General features: G+C 47.0%; 1 protein-coding gene and 1 long non-coding RNA gene across 7 annotated transcripts; one reads left to right on the top strand and one right to left on the bottom strand.

Moving 5' to 3' along the window:
• Positions 1–2,323: 2,323 nt before the first annotated feature.
• Positions 2,324–17,161, bottom strand: LOC142362259 (uncharacterized). Of its 6 annotated transcripts, none has more exons than XR_012764877.1 (5): positions 17,046–17,161; positions 6,842–6,932; positions 5,269–5,349; positions 4,885–4,951; positions 2,324–3,185 (listed from the first exon to the last, which is right to left on the bottom strand). It is a non-coding gene; the product is annotated as an uncharacterized LOC142362259 (long non-coding RNA). The 6 variants fall into 6 exon arrangements; XR_012764880.1 differs by lacking the exon at positions 17,046–17,161 and adding an exon at positions 16,928–16,967; XR_012764881.1 differs by lacking the exon at positions 17,046–17,161 and adding an exon at positions 15,376–15,434.
• On the top strand, positions 16,424–18,932 carry SOCS2 (suppressor of cytokine signaling 2). The gene is made up of 2 exons (XM_075429019.1): positions 16,424–16,568; positions 17,511–18,932. The coding sequence occupies exons 1-2, from the start codon at positions 16,424–16,426 to the stop codon at positions 17,957–17,959; spliced, it is 594 nt and encodes a 197-aa protein (XP_075285134.1). The 3' UTR covers positions 17,960–18,932.
• Positions 18,933–19,184: the final 252 nt, after the last annotated feature.

Raw genomic sequence — 19,184 nt, 5'->3', positions numbered from 1 at the left:
CTTACTCTGCGAGCTCAATCACACGGAAAGAATTATTTTTTTCCTGCCTAGGATATAACTTTTTAAATAGTTACTAGTAATTTGTAGTACAGCACATGTTAGTATTTTCATCAGTTCATGGTACCCGGAACCGACACTGGTCCATAAGCGAGCAGCGAGCAGCTGGTGTTTAGTGTTTTGTTATGTTCCGCTGCAGCAAACTGAGCCCCCCTAATTTTGGAAAGGTGTCACCATTCGACTTTACTCCAGTGTAAGAAAAGATATCCTTGGATTAATTCAAACTTTCAATTGTTTTTCCCCCTTCTGCACGATGCTTTTGCTTACTGCTGCCAAATACAGAAAGACCTTTTGCTTCACAGAAACCTTCTGTTACCACATTTGTTTGTTCTTGTCTGTCAGACCCTGTTCATGATTGAACATCCACAAGCACTGTGGAAATGTTGGATTTCTCAATGTTTCCCAAACGTTTTTGGATGCTTTTCAGGCATTTTGAGGGCTAAAAATCTACAATGTACTGCACTGCTAACTTTAAAGTACGTCCTCTTCTGACTAGTTACTGGAAACTGAGTCTAAAACACATTCACTTCCTGTACCCACCACCATTTTGTTATTAATTTCTAAAATTGGTATTTTTAAAATCTTTCCCTGCATTACACTGCCACTCTCAATCTTTCTATGTTCTCTTATATTAAATCTTTCTCCTGGGTCATCTGAAGCATAACCTAATCAAAATCCTACTCACAGTAATCCCAGGCTGTTCTCCTGATTTCTTGGGCCTTGAACAACTGCATGAAGCTGGCTTTACCTCTTGCTTTTCTCTTGAAAACTTGGAATTAGAAATCCATCCATTTGATTCTTGTCCCACTGCTATGCAAAATAATAACCCACTTGAAAGTTAGTTGGGCATTTCTGTTTGCTGTTGCTCTTGTTCTCTGTGATTGACAACTCAATTGCGTAGAACTCGCTGGACGTCACGTCTGCTCTGGTGTCTTTGTACCCAGTTTCAGGCACGTCGCCACTCGCTTTGTGTCCCACGATTATGACGTGTTTCAGACCTTACGCGGTTCATCGCTGTGTGTAGTGAACGCTTGGGTACATCTTACTGATTTTCTGTGTTTGAACGTCTCACTAAGCGTCTCCACGGGCTCTGTTTGCTGGCGTGCCATTAGAGAACTGTTTCAGTAAGGCATCCAGCTGTTTGTCCTTCACTCAGACCAGTTAAATCCAGTCCAGTTTGTCTTGATGTCCTGGTGAAAAGAACGTTCTTTCACTTCCTCTAGTTGGGCCTGAATTCAAAAAGGAAGCATGCTTTTACAGCAGGTTTTGGACTTTGTGCAAATGATGCTGTTCTGCAGACCCTTGGTGCTACCACCAGGAGGCAATGTTGCTCAACAACAACTGGATTTGTCCAAGACCATAGCGGATTTAGCTCTGTCATCAAATTTAACACTACGAGAGACATGCGTTAGCTGTTCTTTAAATCTGTAAGTACTTAAGGAAAAGGAACTCCCTAGCAGGTCTCGGAGTGGTTGGATTCAGAGGGTCAAAGGTTCTTCTGGGGGACTTGCCTGTTTGCTTTGCCTGATGTGGCTCTTGTGTCGCAGAGGTGTCACCCTCGTGTTTTCAAAACACAAGCCAGCAGTGGAGCAGTAACGGGACCTAACTGCCAAAGACACCTGTGTGACGAGTCTGGTGTCTTTGTGCTTCAGTTCCTCACGACTGCAACAGAGGGGGCAGTTATCCCTCCATCCCTCCATCCTTCCATCCATCCTTCCCTCCCTCCCTTCCCGCCCTCCAGTGACTCAGCCCTGTAGGGAAGCTCCCTTCTTGTCTGCCTGCTGTTGCAGTAGGTCTGAATTTCAGCTGCCATGTCCACATTCTGCTGTCCCAGAATAAACCAGTGCTGCAGCTCCGCTGTAAGTCACAGCGAGGAGTGCTATTCCAGGCTGGCACTGCCCTTCTCAGTCATCCCAATCTTTATGAATCGTAGCATCTGCTCTGCTAGGATTTCTCACATGCTGCTTCCTTCCTCAAAACCAGTACAAAGTTACATAGTGAACAGGTCACGCAGATGCAGATTGCATTCCTCTTCTGTAATAGAGGATGTATATTTTGTTTTAATGCTACAATATAACAAAATTGACTTAAAGCCCACTGTTCACTAGAATAAACGTCAGTCAGATTGTGTACCTACGATACGTAAAAGTTGGGTTCATCTCGAAGACTGAGACTGCTACGAATTCGATATCTCAGCCTGAGTTAATCTTTGTAGGCGCCCCTTAGAGCCACCTGACACACAAAAAAAGATACCTACACAAGGCAGTTGATTATTATAACATTTTATTATTTTAACATTTTATTGTCTAAAATAAGTCACACATTGTTCTCTGGAGGTGCTTTTTCCTTCTCATCTTTGAAGGGAGGATGAAGCTTAGCTGAGATTCAGATCCCTGTGTCAGAGCAAATGAAAGCAGTCCTACCTTTTTTTTTTTTTAATTTAAGAATGCACATATGTAAAAGAAACATACTCCGCTTAAGATGAAAACATTTTAGCTGTTTCTGCTAGCATTCAATAGCATGTAGTCCACATATAGGAACTCTTTGTTTTCTGTATAGAGTAACTCACAAATTTAATTTGTAATTTTGAAGAAATGGCATGTAGGATTTTAATCTCACCTCCTTATATTCAATTCACCCTCCAATGCTAAAAGATAGTACTAAAGATGTCATTTTTTTGTTTCATTAGGTGTGTAGTCACAGGAGAAGTAATCTTTATAGCTCCTCTTCTAACAAGGTCACGATCCCAACTGTTACCTCTAGGTACTTCTAAGAAAATGAACACAAAAATAGTATCTCACTGGGTAAGAATTCTCTGAAATTTTAAATACAATTTACACAGAATGTTAGTGCCACTGTATATAACTACAGCTGTTAGGACACTGCACATCAGGAGGTGGGAGCTATGGGGAAGCTGCATGAACCAAACGGCACGTTTCGTCAGCAGTTTTGCATCGCATGGCTCCTAGAGAAGGAAAAGTTCATGACCTGGAGTACCACTTTGTGAAGCGTCACAATGTAGGTGAGAAGTAATAATCGATGTGTCACAAAATTCTTTGTCACCAAGAGGCACCACAGGAGGCTGGAATGGCCAAGAGAGCTGAGGAACTTGGTGCCAAGTAGTATTTCTGAAAGATCAAGTAAGTAATAAATACAGAAACCAGTTTTGCTTATATTCAGCTTTTGTGTTTGTCAAGATGAAAAACAGTCTTGGGTCAGAGGCAGTTTACCATTTTAAATAAGGCCAGTTTTGACTGCTACCAGAGTTTACAATTCCTCAGCAAAAGAATCTCCCTACCAGCAAAATACGAGATATCATAGAAAAAGAATTCTGGAAGAGCTGTTTTTTAGCGTCTCTTCTTCCAAAACTAATAAAAGTTTGACCATTTAAGTATCACAGAAAATTCAAATGAGCAGTGAGAAGTGACTGTTAAATTGGGTTACTGCATTAAGCCATTATCCTGTAGAATAAAAATTAACCAAAAGATCAAACTATTAAAGCTTGACCCTACTGTACAAATATATATTACCTACTCACTAATGCTAACAAAACAGAGCTTTCTAGTTTCATGTAAACATCAGTGTTTCTTAAATACTGCTAGTCTTTCTCATTATTCAAATTTATGTAATACTTGTTTAAACAAATAAAGTAGTAGCGTTTTTCTGAAGTCAAACCTGTAGGAGTTACGCTGCATCAGAGCGGTGCAGCAGCAGTGATCGTCATCTTCTGCTTTTGTTAATACACAATGAGGATTTCAACTGAATAATAAACTAACACTGGGAAAAAGATTTCCTTGACCCCAAATTAGTTAACAATTGGTCAGTATACAGTAGCATAAGGCTTCACATCCCTTTTTATTTTTTATTTTGTAGTTTTTAATTCTGACTGGTTTAAGCATGGGTTTGCTTGTTATTTTCCAAGAATACCTCATATCTTTACAGAACTCCCTTTCCCCACGCCATTTTTCATACTGTTAAAATCCTGGCATTAGTGATGGGGAAACCGAGGGTGGCAGCGAGTTCCACAAATTGTGGACCCGGATTAAGAAAAAGGATTTCCTATCACAAGTAAATGCACAATGCAAACAAAATTCAGGTAAGTTCACCATAAGCAGAGATGATAAAAACGGCAGAAAAAATCCCTTTCTGGAGCACATATTTATATGTTCAAATCTACTAAAATAAACATGCTGTATGCTGGCTGCACGGGCTACGATTCATTGACTTTACATGGCCACATTTGCTGAAGAAGAAGATTTGACAAGAGCCCAAAGAGGTCACTGGTGAGAGAAGAGCAGTGGCAGGCCTGATGGAGAGCTGCCGTGGTTGGTACCTACACACTGCTTAGCCACTCCCTGTCCAGACTGGAGGCAAAACCTTCAGCTGTTGGAATCGGGTGAGTGTTTTGCTTCAATACGGCCCAGACATTGACTTGTGACTTTGTGGAAATGATACACGAGAAGCCCTGTGTTTCTTCAATAGTGAAGTGTTTATCCTGCAATCAAAATACCTGCGTCTACTCTTTGCCTCAGCCAGAGGTGGTCCCCAGCAGCAGACTGGTGGTTGCGGTCCCTCTGAGCGTGTCCTCACTACTGTAGGCGGGGAGCAAGCTCAAGCTCCGGCTGCTGATCCCCACACCTCTTCGATGCTTCTCCCTCTTCCACCTTGCCCTCTAAAGCAATGGCTGCGCACCTCTGCAGGGAGAGTTCGCACCAAGCACGGCTCCAAGATCCCATCGTGTCTGACTTGACCCTACGTGCCCGTCTAAACTGCTCAAGCTGACTGGGCCCTCAAACATTGCCACACCCCAAAGCATGTAATACATACCCTTGCTTTCATGCTAGGAAGGCACCATTCTCGCAGTACAGTTTCACGTAATTTCAGATACTTCAAACTGAAAGGTACACAAAAAATGAGAATTACATGTTGGGTCTGTAAGGGGCACCAGAAAGAGTCCAAGGAATACTGTGGGATGAGAATATAGGAGTCTGCTCTCAAGGGAACTAGCTCCAGCTAGTGTGAACATAAGCCAAGCTTCTTGGCATCGGGGACTGTTTTTATTTAGTAACACAAGCATGCCCTCTGAAGTGAGGTAGCTGGGATGCACATCGTTTTCACAGACAACCTGAGCTCAGATTATCTTTGTCTGGACTGCTAAGTCTGAGTGAGTCTGGTACAGGCTTACTGAGACACACAAAAACAGGGACTCACATGCATCATTGCTGTTCTCTCTAAACAACCTGAGTCATCAAGATTGTCCGGTCCAGTTCAGAGATGCCCCAGTTCAGAGTCCTGTAAAAATAAAAGGAATTTTTTTTTCTGGATAAACAAATACACAGAGAAGAAAGTGCATTTCTATAACTTCAAACAAAATCTGGATTTAGGAGCAAGCATCTTCAACAGTCCGCATCGAAGTAAATGAACTGTACCAAAGGTCACCAAGTGTCAACGTTCTGTAATTCTCAGCATTCAGAGGATCAAAGAAATCTAAAGAAATAGTTCAAGCTGAGGCATCTGGCAAAATAATGAGGTGAAAGGCTTTCAGAGTTTTCTGGAGAAAAGAACAATAATTGGATATCACTCTTACAATCTTCACTTAGGCATTACTAAATAAAAATGCTGCGTTTCCATTTCAGGGCTAGTGAAATGTCAACAAAAGAAAATAGTGGTATAAAAAACAAATTAAAGAGCTGTTTTTCAGTTATTCTCAGGACATAAGGGGTTTATTTATTTAAAAATCCGTTGACATTGGCAAATAAGCTGTTCACTTTAAATAGCTTGCCAGGTGGTGTTTTGGGGTTTTTTCCTGTTTGGCTGCACTCACATGATAAATCAATTTTGCTAGAAATACACTACCAGTTCCGCACAGGTTTTTTTAACAGTTCGTCTCCTTACCTGGCATACTCTTGCCCCCTTAGAAGAGCCCAAGGAACTGATCCTGAAAATGCCCAAGGAGCTTAAAAGATACGTTTCAATTGATTGTTGAAGCATAACTGATCAGTCTTGTTTGGGGAATTTTGTTGTTGTTGCTGCATCTTTTCCATCAGCCAGTCCAAAAGGATTTCATTAACATTCTCACTAGTACCTCTGACTAAGTAGGAATTTTGACGAGATTGTGAAAGCTTCTAGAAGTAATCTATTTCGAAGTGTTAAGTATATAAATGCAAATTGAGTAGAAACAGCTGCTATTACATTCTCTGGACGCAGGATTCCACTCTCTGATGGATAGAGAAAAAACAAGCCATTGAAAAAACATGAAGAAATTGGAAAAATATGGATCCAGTGAAAATATATGCAATGGACGGCATTGTTGGGTGGTATAATTTGGTATAGCTTCACAGGTTTGCCCCATAACAATACACAGCCCACCTCCCAGGAGGACTGGAAGAGCTTCACGTCTTTCTTGGAGAAAAGGGGGGGTCTGAGGGAATGAACACGCTGAAGGCAAAAGCTTATGCACAAATTCATGTTTCAGCCTTTTATGCGATGGCTAACAGCGCCAGGCGTTGTCAGAAACAGTCTCACAGAACAAAGCCCCCATTCACAACAAGATTGTGCTATGGACTTTGGTTAGTTTGAGATTGTTCTGGAAAAATTACAAAAGCTTCTGAAAAATGTCAGTAGCATATTCTAGAGCAGTGTGCCTGAAAGCAGAGGACTGTGCTGGAGGGAAAAGAAAGCACCATGAGAAAATTCACCCTTTGGTGAACCCAAGCTTTATCTTTCATCAGCCTGGCAAAGGCCCTCCTGCATGTCCTCTGTTCATGTACCCCCCTCCACTCACCTGGAGCAGATCGCCGCTATCACGCGTTCCCCTGGAACTCACGCTCCCTCCTGCCATGCCCGCTTCTGTCTGCAACATTCCTGGCAACCACCTGGAGCAAAACGGATAGACTGTCCTTGGAAAATGTCAGGCATGTTCAAAAATGTACACAAAACGTGGCTGCTGATTTCATTTGGACTAAACCCACTTGGTCAAATCAGCGTTAGGGATCTGGGCTGGGGAACCAAAGGTGGGATTGTTTTGCTGGGTTTTGCTTATAGATGGAAAAAGGAGTTGATACAACCCACGCAGCTAAAGCTCAGGCATCACAGAAACACTTGATTCTTAGAGCCTGCAGAGTGATTCCCTCCAGGATTAGCTCTGTTTGACTTGGGGTTGCTTTGTGCCTGCCAGCACACAAAAACTGTCATAACACAGGCAAACGCGGGACAGAAATTTCATTCTTGTTCCATTTTAGGTATAGGCTCTTGCCTGCAGTTCTGTCTTATGCAAATGATACATCCAATGGCTAAATGCATCCTTTAGTTCCTTCCCAGAACAGAGACTGCGCCACAGCAGCAGGTTTTGCAGCTTCCTTCCGTCTAGTATGATGTGGCCTGAAATGCTGTGGAAAAATTCCGCTGTGCCTCAGGCATCTTCCTGGATCAAGTTTATTCCCAGAGGGATAATTTATCAGAGAATTGAGCTCTGAAGAGAATGCTAAAAATAGTGTTAAAATTTTGAAATACAGGGCTTTGGCACTGGAAGTCAGAAAAGATGTCTAGCCCAAACTCGCACTTTATAAAAAGCTTTGCATATTTTGTAATAAATACGGATATTATTTTCCCCTCCCCCATTCATTTACAGGGACAGAGAGATAATAACAAACTTCAGCAAATCTGAAGCAGAGCCATCTGTTAATTCTGATATACGGCAGTAGAGGGCATCTAAGGACTTCAAGTCACATGTGGTAGGGGATTAAAATCAGATGGCTGAAGGAGTTACTACTCTCGTCCCCAACCACTCACCCCACCCCGTGACAGAATTCGCCACCTCACGACCAAAGAGCTCATGAAGCTGCTCCTGAACGACCGCAGCTTCGAGCCTCGCTGAAAATGGAGTTGATCTTAACCACCAGACCGAAAGCTGAAGTTGTTTAGGAGGAGACGCGGGAGTTAATTTCTCATCCCTTCTGCAGGCAGCACTGTCAGAGCCACGGGAAGGGTGGCTCAGGTACAGTATAAGGGGAGGCAGTAACCGCCTCAAGCAGTCTATCCAATTTTATCTACTGTTTGAGCTTGTATTTCCACATACCTGGCAAAACTGCTCACAGGAGGGGCAAGCAGTCCTGGGAATGGACCGGCAGTGCCAAGAAAAGGCAAGCTGTGGACTAGCACTCTTTCCTTAACCGGGAAGAGTAGCCCTGCGTCCATTTCCTCTGTTGAGCCCAGAAAACGCCAGTCTGTCTGTCTGGCCTGTATTTCGGTTTACGTCCTCCCAACATGCCAATGAGTTACAGGATGATGCCTTGAGCCTTCCTGACAAAACCCAAGTGTTAATCACAACAAACAAAGAGAGAGGAGGTAATTGGCAGCTAGCATGGTTTTCTTGTCATCTGCTCAGGTTTGCACGACAGCCCTCGTTCAGCTCCTCTGCATACTGAAGCGGGGAAAGCAGCCATGCCTACCGTGAGCCGAAAGAAGCCAACATGTCAGGGGCAGGTTAGTTCATTACCTGACAGTAACACTTACTGCACTGATCTGAAAAATGTATTTGATCCCAGCAGCATATACTCATACCATGGGCAGCATGTTTTCAGTTAACTGTAAGAAGTTTAAAATTCTATAAACACATTAGTACATGTTGATTATTCTGTTATTCAAACTCCTAAATACAGCAACACGTCAGGCCTTATGCTGAAGTCTATTATAGCCTTAGTCTGAAATTTAAAAGTGGCTCATGCCCAGGAAAAGGTTGTACAACTCATCTAATGATTCACAGTACTCCTGAAACGATATTAATCTGTCTGCTTTCCATGGCAGCACTCTCAATCATAAACATTTAATTGTAGGAATTCATCCTCTAGGCCAAATAGCTCTGGGCGAATTAAACCTTCTTTAATGTGAAAACTAGAACAGTGGCTTAACATTAACCTTTTTCTAATGGGAGACCATTTATTCAGAGACATAAACCCAGTTTCTTCTTCATCTTCGTTTCACTTTGCACTCAAACCTCTTCCCTTTGGAGACTGCATCACCTGTTCTAATTTTTCTTACCAGTTTCAGAACTGACTTCACTAACAAAAGAACTTTAATTACTGACGGATTGGCAGAGCACAGGAGAGCTGCCTGCATGCCGTCTGTCAGGAAAACTTTCTTCACAGACGTTACTTGCTCTCTTTTACTCTGAGAAGCAGGAATCGCAACTGGCAAGAAAACATCTCAAGCCTCCTCAAGCATAAAAGGGTTGTTTTTTCTGGCAGCATCTACGACAAGAATGCAAGATTTCAGAGTCCTTTCAGCTGTGCTATCTCTAGGATTTTTCTAAAACAAAGACAAGAGTGTACATTTCTCCAAAAATCCAGAACTTCAAAAAGCGCAGTTGTGAACATGTGTATGTATAGGTGTATGCGTACATATACACCTATACGCCCTTTCTCAGGCATATACACACTTTCTGAGCCAAAAACCAAGGTAAATAAATATTACAGTCACAGCATCTTATACTACAATCCAAATATTCAAATCCATAGCAAATATTCTCCTAGTAGCTGTTTAAAATGACTGCTATCAAAACAGTTCTTGCCAGTAGTCTTGTTTTCTATTGTGTTCATAAAAAGGAAGCGTGGTAGGGAAGACAATGCTGACAAAGCAAGTATATTTACAAATTATCCTCAGGTACCTTTCAGCAATATTTAGCTAGTTCTAGTCAGAGAGGAACTTCACAGTTCACAAGATAACAAAGTGACAGAACAGTATTGTGCTCAGTATTTATAAGGAAGCCTAACATAGCATCAGCTGAAAACTGCTGTATCAATTATCTCTTTTTTACATGTAGTACCCTGTATCACCACCTTCCACTTTTCCTTAACGAGTCCAGCAAAATTATTTTTATGTTACTTTTTTTTTCCTTGAAATTGTAAATAGTAAATTAGAGAAACTATAAAAGCACTACATTTTATGTTTTTACTTAAAGATCCTAAAGTGTGTCTAGATAACCTCTTACTCAATGTAGCTGAGGCCTTTAGATGCTACCATAAGTTTTAAATACTATAAAGCACATTATGAGAGGATTTAAATACCACCTTTATACGGTCAAGATTTTCATGCTTGCCACTGATTATGCATCTACCTATCCATTGAACTAAAGGAAATCATCCTTCTTTTTCTCGACCATCCCTGAAAGAAAATAATCTGGATGTTATTTCAAAGTACTGCTCTCTTACTGCTGTCTCTTGATGGTTTGCTTTTAAATTACAAGTGCTGGTTTTCTTTTAGAATACCACTGATTCACAGAAATTATTCACTGATTTTTTGATTATTCTCCTTTACCAAATGTATTTTCTCAAGAAAGATAAAGTATTCACATCTGAATAGATAAAAATGACAGGAAATAAGGTGGCAGCTGGTTAAGAGTAAAATTGTTTTCTATACATCATAATTTATTTCATCAAAACATTCTGTTCCTTGGGCAGCTGGAAAGAGCATAGTGATCCCATTTATGAAAATACTTGTCTTCTCCCTGCTGTTTTTATTATGTTTTAGGAACTCTTTTTGAAATAAGCAAACCTTCCTCCTGACTGCTGAGTGAGAAACTCTCTAAGGGCTTGCATTGAGGACCTTGTTTGTGGTGCAGAGGTACAATTAACTTGTTTTAAATTGCTTGAGATTAAGGCTCAATATTCTTATTTCTTTGCTTGAGAACCAGAAGTGCTACCTGACTACTGTAATTACAGGACAGGGAGGAACCGTGGTACTTCTACGCTGTTATTTAGATCAGTTCAGGTAAACAGTTGTCAAAATACGGTCAAAATAGACATACGTGATAAGCAATAGCTGGCCTTTTAACTAAAGCGGATTTTACCTGACAAAATGGTATGTCATGGACAATGGATATTCTGTGCTGCATCTTCGGGAAGTAAGGATGCAGAAAGCAAGGAAAGGTCCCTTGTATTCTTCCAGGCAGCGAGATAAATCTAGCTAAATCAGTAAACCTTTTCAGCAAATCAAAGCACACTGAGCAAAATCAGCTGGTCCAAAAATGCATTACCCCCTCCTCCACTCACGTCATGTTATATAAATAAATCAGCACACTAGCTCTCCAGTAAATTTGGCATACTTTTCAGGAACAAAGTGAAAATCATTTCTAGCAACAGGCAGTTCACACTACTGTAAAAACGATGTTGCCTCCTTCCTTGGTAATAAAAGGGATTTTGCCTAAAGGAAAAATAAAAAAATTAAACCACTCATCCCTCCCCTTCTCTTTTTGCTCACACACGTTTCAAAACAAGTCAGACACATAATGTATTCTGCTTGTTACTTTCAAGAACCATTAATGTTCATGTTTTCACTACTAATGTAACTCTCAATTAAAAATATCTACTACACAGATGACATACTGCCCAAATCAAAACATTCATGCAGAGTAGAAACTATCTGGAAAAGAAATCAGAGATTCCTTAAATTTGTGCCTTTCATCTCCAGTCAGATGACACACCTCTACAACTGGTTCAGAAGCATTCACAACTGTACACATACAGGCAATATTTGTCCTAGAATTGCCACCCCAAAACACACAGACTAAAAATAAATAAAGCACTTTGTTTGAATTGTACTTACAAATTTTAAATCCCCATTTGTATAAACTAGTTTTCTCTTCATATTAGCGACTCTGTTTAGAAATTTTTTGTTACATGGCAAATTAAAAAATCTTATTTTGTTTACCTGATAGAAAGCTAAGTTTTCAGAGTCTGCTGCTTCTTTTCTCTTTCTCCATTTCACATCTCTCTCATACTCCATTCTAATTTTTTTTTTTTTATGTAGTAAAACACTTAAGGCAGACCAGGTATGTATTAAACATCCTAATGCCAAAGAAGCTAAAAAGTAGCTAAAAGTAGCTTCATGCACCACGTGGCCCATTATCCAGAAAGTAATTTAATTTAATCACCTTTTCTTACCCTTAGAAATTATTTTTTTTCCTCCCCTGTGACTGTGTGAAAGACTCAGACAGAGGAGAAAACCACCTAACTAACATTATTGAAAGAAACAGCAAAATACTAACTTATTCCACTGAGCCTGTAGTACTCACGGAAGTCCCACACCAGAGAACAAAGGTAACTGTGAACCGAAGTACTCTTATGAGGTGCCAAAAGTGTCATTTAAAGATTGATTTGCAGTTTTTAACTTTGAATTTCATTACTCTTGTAAATTTATCAGATCTCTACTACTATTTTTAAAAGACACTGACTTCTCATGAAAAAAAAAGCTAACAGAACTCTGTTTAGGAAACATCCTGCTGATATACTGCCTATTTAATTTTTTATGCTACCTTTTTCATAACAATATCTGAAGTTTTAAGTTACAAATATTTATTACATTCTTCTGTTCTTGTTTCTCATTCACCACATAAATCACGGTCTTCCTCTCTCTGCCTTTATAGCAGCCAGCTGTGGTTTTAGAAACAAGTTATTATGACTTCAAGTGATGAACAAACAGCAGAAGCAAAGGAAGTCTTGAGATACTACCCATATAAAAATGCCATTAATAAATGACATCGGGAAAGAAAACTACAGCAAAGCTGTAAAAAAGCAGCTTTGCATCTAGGCAAGATGCATTCCATTTCTCTAAGACGAATTAGTGAACTTTAAAGGAATAGCCCTAATTCGAACATTACTGTATCAAAAGAACATATTTTTGAGCAAAAGCTCTGTGCCTGCATATACATATACGGAATTATTTTGGTAATAAAAATAGATCTGTATTCCTTTTTTGTTGCTATCGTTCTTCCAAATACAGTGAAGTCATTGCAAATTTTATGCAAGATCTCACATCACCAGTAGCAGAACTGTCAACTAAATATCAAAAATTTCATACCCTCTTCCCTCTTCGCATCTACCCAACAAAAAGTTAGTGGGGATTCCCCAAGAGTCCCTGGAGGCTGGATCTGAGGCTATCTGAACTGCACGGACGAAAACAGGAACAAGAATGACCTTTAAAACCTAAACTGTTTTAAACCATTTATGAGGACGCTTAAGAAAGCCTGTGTCTGCTCCTCAGACCTCATTTTAAATCTGCGGTGCTGTCAGTGATTAAAACCACCTTTTTTCATAAACTGAATAAATCAAATTCAAAAGCGCCCAGGCATGACAAACAGATGAAACCATACTGACCAAATCACTTAACAAAGTAACAAATTCTTTTTCTCCTCAGACGAATCTGCTTAATTACTGAACACAGAACTTATTTTTTAAGAGCACTATTAACTCTAATGCTCTTCAATCATCCCCTGATGTTGAAAAATTAGAAGTAATAATCTGTTACGAAAGCCTTCAGGAACTGTCCTTCAGGGTCCCTTTTTTTTTTTTTTTTTTTTTCTTTTTTTGTAAAGAAGCGCTGAACTGCAGGAGTTACCGGGGAAGAAGACCTCAAGCGGGAGCGTGGCTGCGGGAGCTCTCTCCGAGCAGGGGAGCCGGCGTGCCGGCGCTGCCCCGCTCCCTCAGCCAGAGCGTCCAGCCTGATACATATGCATTTACCTCTGTAACAACAAAGCCTCCCACCCCCCGCCCCTGATTTTTAAAGAGATTATTTAGTATTATTTTGTATTCTTATTTCCTGAGGACTTTAAAAAGACACCCCTTGATCCTCCTCCCGCCAAACCCGAAAAGCTCTCCCTCCCAAACGCCGCCGTGCCATTCGCAGGGAGCGCCGACCCGCAGCCGGGGGCGGGGGGGAGACTAACGCGGCTACTTTTGCTTTGTTTTGCTCTTTTTTTAAATTTTTCTTTCTGTTTTTTTTTCTGTCTTTCGAAAGCCGGCTCGGGGCCGCCCGGGCAGCGGCGGAAGGTGGCCGGGTACCGAGCAGCACCCGCTGCGCAATCAATCATCCGTGCGCCGCAAAAAAAAAACCCCAAACAGCTTCGGATTTATTTTAAAAGACAAAAAAAAAAAAAAGAAAGAAAAGATCGCGGGGGGGGGGGGGGGGGGGGAAGGAGCGGCGCGCGCATCGGCGGGTAATGGCTGTTTGTAGCAACGAGGTATTTAGCGCCGGAGGGTGAAGGGGGGTGGAGATCAGGGTGGGGTGTCCCAGGAGCTTCGGCCGCCGCAAGTCCCTGGCACGGAGCTCCTGGCACCGGCCCCCCCGACGCGCTCCCGGCCCTGAGGGCGGGCCCCCACCGCCGCCGCTCTCAGGTGTTCGGGGCTGCCGGGCAGGCCGGGCGTCCCTCACCCCGGAGCGGCAATGGCGGGGGGGAGGAGGGGGGCACGGCACTCCCGCGCTCGCTCGGTTACCTCAGGAGGTGCCGCGCGGCCCGCGCGCGGGCGGCCGTTGGAGCCCGGCGGCGGGGCCGTGCCTCGCGGGGCGGCGCGCGCCGCCCCGCGAGGCACGGCCCCGCCGCCGGGCTCCAACGGCCGCCCGCGCGCCGGCACCTCAGCGGTCGCGGCCACTGACCTGCTCGGAGGGCGGAGGGGGAAGGATTGGGCGGCCGCTGCCCCGGCGTGACAGGGGCGGCGGCTCGGGTGCGTCGGCCCCGGCTGGCCGCGATCGCGGTGGAGGCGCCGGAGCGGGTCCTGTCACATGATGCGGTTCCTGGAAAGTTCCTGGAAAGCAGCCTTTGTATTTAGCCATCCCGGGAGCGGGAGGGGTTGGGGGGGGGGGGAAGGATGCCCTCGCCTCGCAATCAAAGCCGAGCAGACCGCCCGCGCCGGGGAGGGGGAACGGAGCGGAGGGTGTTGCTTCCCCAGGAGCACCGTCCTCCTCCGGCAGCAGCCTGCGCGCCCCGAGCGCAGCCCCGCGTCCCCCTCCGGCCCCCCAACGCCGCCGGCAGCGAGAACAACCTGACCGCCCCACCTCCAGGCGGCGGCAGCTCCCCGTCCCGCCGAGCCCGGGTGAGTCCCGTCGTCGTTACACCCCACCCCCCTCCGCCCGGCTCCCCGCCGACCGGCGGGATGAGGGCTCCCCCGAAGCCGGAGGCGAACGGCTCCGGCGCTCCCTCGTCCCTGCCGGGGGACGCCTCCTTGCAGGCAGCGGCCGCCGCCTCGCAAACTCCCCCCCCCCCCCCCCCGAGCCCGGTCGAGCTCCCGCGGCTGGGGAAAACCTCGCCGAACCCTCCGGTCCCGGCGCTTCCCCTTCGCAAGGGGTCGCGCTCGGGCGCTCCCGGCGAGGCTGCTCCCACCTGCGCTGGGGCTCGGCGGCCCCGCAGCCGCTCCGCTGACGGGCGCACCTGCGCCCGGCCCCCGAGCCGGCGGCGGGAGGAGAAGGGGACAGGGACGGGCTTTTGCCGGCGGGCTGGCGCGTGTGTGCCTGCGTAGGCTGCGGTAGGAACCCGGCAGAGAGACCTACCGGCTGCCGCGAAAGTTCAATTTCGGGAAAGTTTCTGAGCTCCGCCGCGGAACTTGTGGCGGGAGGAGACACCTCGGCGTAATCCCTCACCCGGCGGCGGGGACCCTGCCCGCTTCACGAGCACCGGCGGGGGGCCCGGCCTTCCCCGTGAGCCCCCGGCCAGGCTCCCCCTCGCCGGCGCTGCCCGGCGGGAGGGCGAGAGGCTCTTTTCGTCCCTCCCGTTCGCTTCGGCCGAGCGGAAAAATAAGGGTTTTTTTTTAATATCAGTATTTAATGGAACGGGAAAAGCACGTTTCCTGCCCCGCGCTAAACATATCGCGCTGCCCCTCCCGTACCCGGGCGGGCGGCGAGCTCCGCAGCCCCCCGCACACTGCCCCGCAGCCCCCCGGGCAGAGGCGCGCTCCCGTTCCTAGAGGTAGAGCTCGGCGTGTGACCTTACTGCGGGCCGGGCCGTGCCGGCGCACCGCGGCGCACAACCCGAGCAGCGCCGGGCCTGCGACCTGCCCCGCTCCGCCGCTACCCCTCCCCGCTCGCACCTTGACGTGCTCGGCTCTGCCCCGCGGCCTCCTCCCGCCCCAAGCGCCCCTCCCCAGCGCTGCGGCCCGCGCTCGCCTGCCCCGGCCGGGGAGCGGCGCAGCGGCGGGCTTGTCCTTGCCGTAGAGAGAGACCACCTCGGCGGGCCGCCGCCCCCGCCCCGTCCCCGTCCCCGGCGGAGGGGAGCCGGGGGCCGGCCGGGCGGCGGGGGGAGGAGATGTCCCTCCCCCGCTCCGCCGGGAGGTGATCCCTCGCCTCGGGTCCCTCCTCTGGATGCTGGGAAGTTCCGAAGCGGGAGCGCCAGAAACGCCGGGGCTGCGCCGGGCGCGCCTCTCGCGGGGTTCGCCGCTAACCACGCTCTCTCTCCGCTCGCAGGCGGCGCCCGGGCCGGGGGCCGGGGCCATGCACCCGGCGCGGCGCTGAGCACCGCGGCGGCGGCGGAGCGGAGCCCTCTCCCCGCGGGCAGCCCCCGACCTGCGTGCGAGCGGGGCCGCGCCCGCCGCCGCCGCCCCCCATGACCCTGCGCTCCGCCGGGCCCCTGGAGAGCGCTGAGGGCGCCCGGGCGCGCTGGGGGCACCCCGGGGCGGCGGCGCCTGTCACCGAGGAGTCCCGTGAGGCGGCGCAGCTGGCCGCGGCCATGGAGGAGCTGCGGCGGGCAGGTAAGCCCAGGCGGCCGGCCGGGAAGGGGGGAGCGCCCGGGGCGGCGGCGCTCGCCGGGGTGCCCGGCTGGTGCCGCGGTGCCGGGGGAGGCGGAGCGGGGCGGCGGGGGGAAGCGGGCGGCGGGGCGACGCTCGCTGTCGCCGCCCGGCGCTGCGGGGTCCGGCCCCGCGCCGGCGAGGGGCGGCGGCGGCTCCGACCTTCCGCGGGATGCGGCGGCCGAAGCGAAAGCACCGGCAGCGCCGTGCCCCGGCGGCGGCCCGTGATCGTGGCCGGGCGAGGGCCGGGTGCTGCGCCGGCCGGGGCGGCCCGCGGCGTGGGGAGCGGGCGGCGGCGCCGCATCCCCTCGGGCCCCGCGTACCTGCGCTCCGCTCGCCGGCGCGGCGGCGGCTCGCCCGGCCCCGCAGGACTGACGGAAGGGCTTTTGTCTTCGTCGCCTCCCCGCTAGGACCGCAGCTGCACTGCCGAAGTTTTCTTACCCGTCTCCGCTCCCGGTTGCCAGACGAAGCTCGTCTCGACAGCAGCCTGCCGCGAGTAACCGAGAGCGGGCTTTCTGCGGGCTGCCAGCGGGCGCCGTGCGGGCGCCGCGCTCCCCCGGCGTGTGCGCAGCGCGGAGCCGCGGGGCGCGTCCCCGCTACCTCAGGGGCGGCCCGTGGGGTCCGGCGGCTTCGGCGTCAGCCTCGCAGGACGCTGCGGGAAAGTTTGTGCGGGTGTATGCGTAGATATGAAAGTAAACGGTGACCTGGAAGGCTCTGCCCAAACGAGACGCATTGTAAAGCAAATGAATTTAAATGGGAAATAAAAATTTACAATGCCTGCAGGACTTCAGCTTTCAAACAACAGAGGAAATGGGTTATTACAAGTGTATCAGCCAAAGAGCAGCTCGTTAAACAAACAAACAAACGGGAATAAACAAAACCCTTCTTTCTCTCCTCTTCTAACAGGGTGGTACTGGGGCAACATGACTGTTGCTGAAGCCAAAGAGAGATTACAGGATGCCCCCGAAGGTACCTTCTTGGTTAGGGACAGTTCACATTCAGAGTATCTACTGACTATTTCGGTGAAAACGTCAGCAGGACCGACCAATCTACGTATAGAATATCAAGATGGCAAGTTTAGACTGGACTCTATCACTTGTGTCAGATCTAGGCTTAAACAGTTCAACAGCGTTGTGCATTTGATTGAGTACTATGTTCTTATGTGCAAGGACAGAACTGAAACACCTTCAAATGGAACAGTTCATCTTTACTTGAACAAACCTCTCTATACATCTGCTCCGTCTCTGCAACACCGCTGCAGAATAACTATAAACAAATGTACAAATCAGATCTGGGAGCTGCCGTTACCAACAAGACTAAAAGAGTACTTGAAAGAGTACCAATACCAGGTATAAATATGTTTTCTAAACGCCTCTAATGTAGAGTAACTTCTAAATGCGATTCTTAAAATCAGCCAAAGAACTGAGTAACCAGTTGTACAACTCTGTGTGGAATTCACTATCAAAACAGTGGCAGTTCTGGGGGAAAGGTTTTTATTTCAGATGCCACAAAGGGAGACTTTATGTAGAGTAATCCCAGCTTGCATCCTCGGGGGTTCGACAAGGTGGCATGCTATTCTTGTGAGGAGAGAGAAGCCAGGAATCTGTCCAGATTGTGTTGCTTTGTCAATGGCATAAAATACTGCACTAACTCAAATGCTGACTGAAGCAGTGGGACCGGGAGAGGCTGCAGAAGTGGTCAGAGATGTACGAGAGTGCACAGGCATCTCAGTTGTCTGATTGCAAGATTAATTTGGTGCTGGTGTTCGTGTAATCCTGAAAGCTTAACTGGATCACACTGTGATAATCTTGCCAAAGTTATGCAACTAATCAAATCTAGTCAGAAAAGTGATCATGTATTCAGTTTTTATTGAACTATAATTCTTGTGCTTTTCTGCAAGCAAAGGAGTACTGTAAGTAGTCAGTTTGAAACATTGTTTTTCAAAGTTCTCTGCAAGCTGACCTTAAGGAGAAATGACACATCTTTCATAGGAACCCAGTATGTTGCTGATTATACCAGATTGGTATCCCAGAATCTTTGTTAACATGTTAACATCTTCCCAGTGGTGATATATCCATGTTGTTACTATTAAGCCTCTTTTGGTTGAGGCTTTAGGACTGTAGGCTGCGGATTTGCAGTTGCTCAGTTCCAATGTCAAAACATGGATATCAGCAGTTACAGCTGTCTTCTACAGTGTAGAATGTTTTCTTCAGCTTGTTTCCCAAAATGTGGGGAAATATGATTTGGGGTTTTTTTTGGAGGGGTTTGGGGTTTTTTTCTTCTTCTTCTTTTTTTTTTTCCCCCCCTTGTAATTCACCGTTGTAGCTATCGGACTATTACTCAATAAAGTAAATCAAACTGTACAACAGTCTCCAAATCTTTGTATGTATGGATTTGCTTCTGTTCAGGAAACAGTGATCTTACGAACCTATATGATTTCCCAGCTAATACTTCAACAAATGGACACGTAGCAGTGAGATGAATACCCCTGCTTCGCCTGGGTGCTGCTGCTCAAAGGTATAGCTGGATTACGTTCAGATTAGTGGTTTAGAGGCTGCCTGCTGAATTCCCGTAGCTAGG

The sequence above is a fragment of the Opisthocomus hoazin genome, chromosome 8, assembly GCF_030867145.1.
Source record: "Opisthocomus hoazin isolate bOpiHoa1 chromosome 8, bOpiHoa1.hap1, whole genome shotgun sequence".
In the NCBI taxonomy this organism is placed as follows: Eukaryota; Metazoa; Chordata; class Aves; order Opisthocomiformes; family Opisthocomidae; genus Opisthocomus; species Opisthocomus hoazin.
This window is presented reverse-complemented; position numbering and strand designations above follow the sequence as displayed.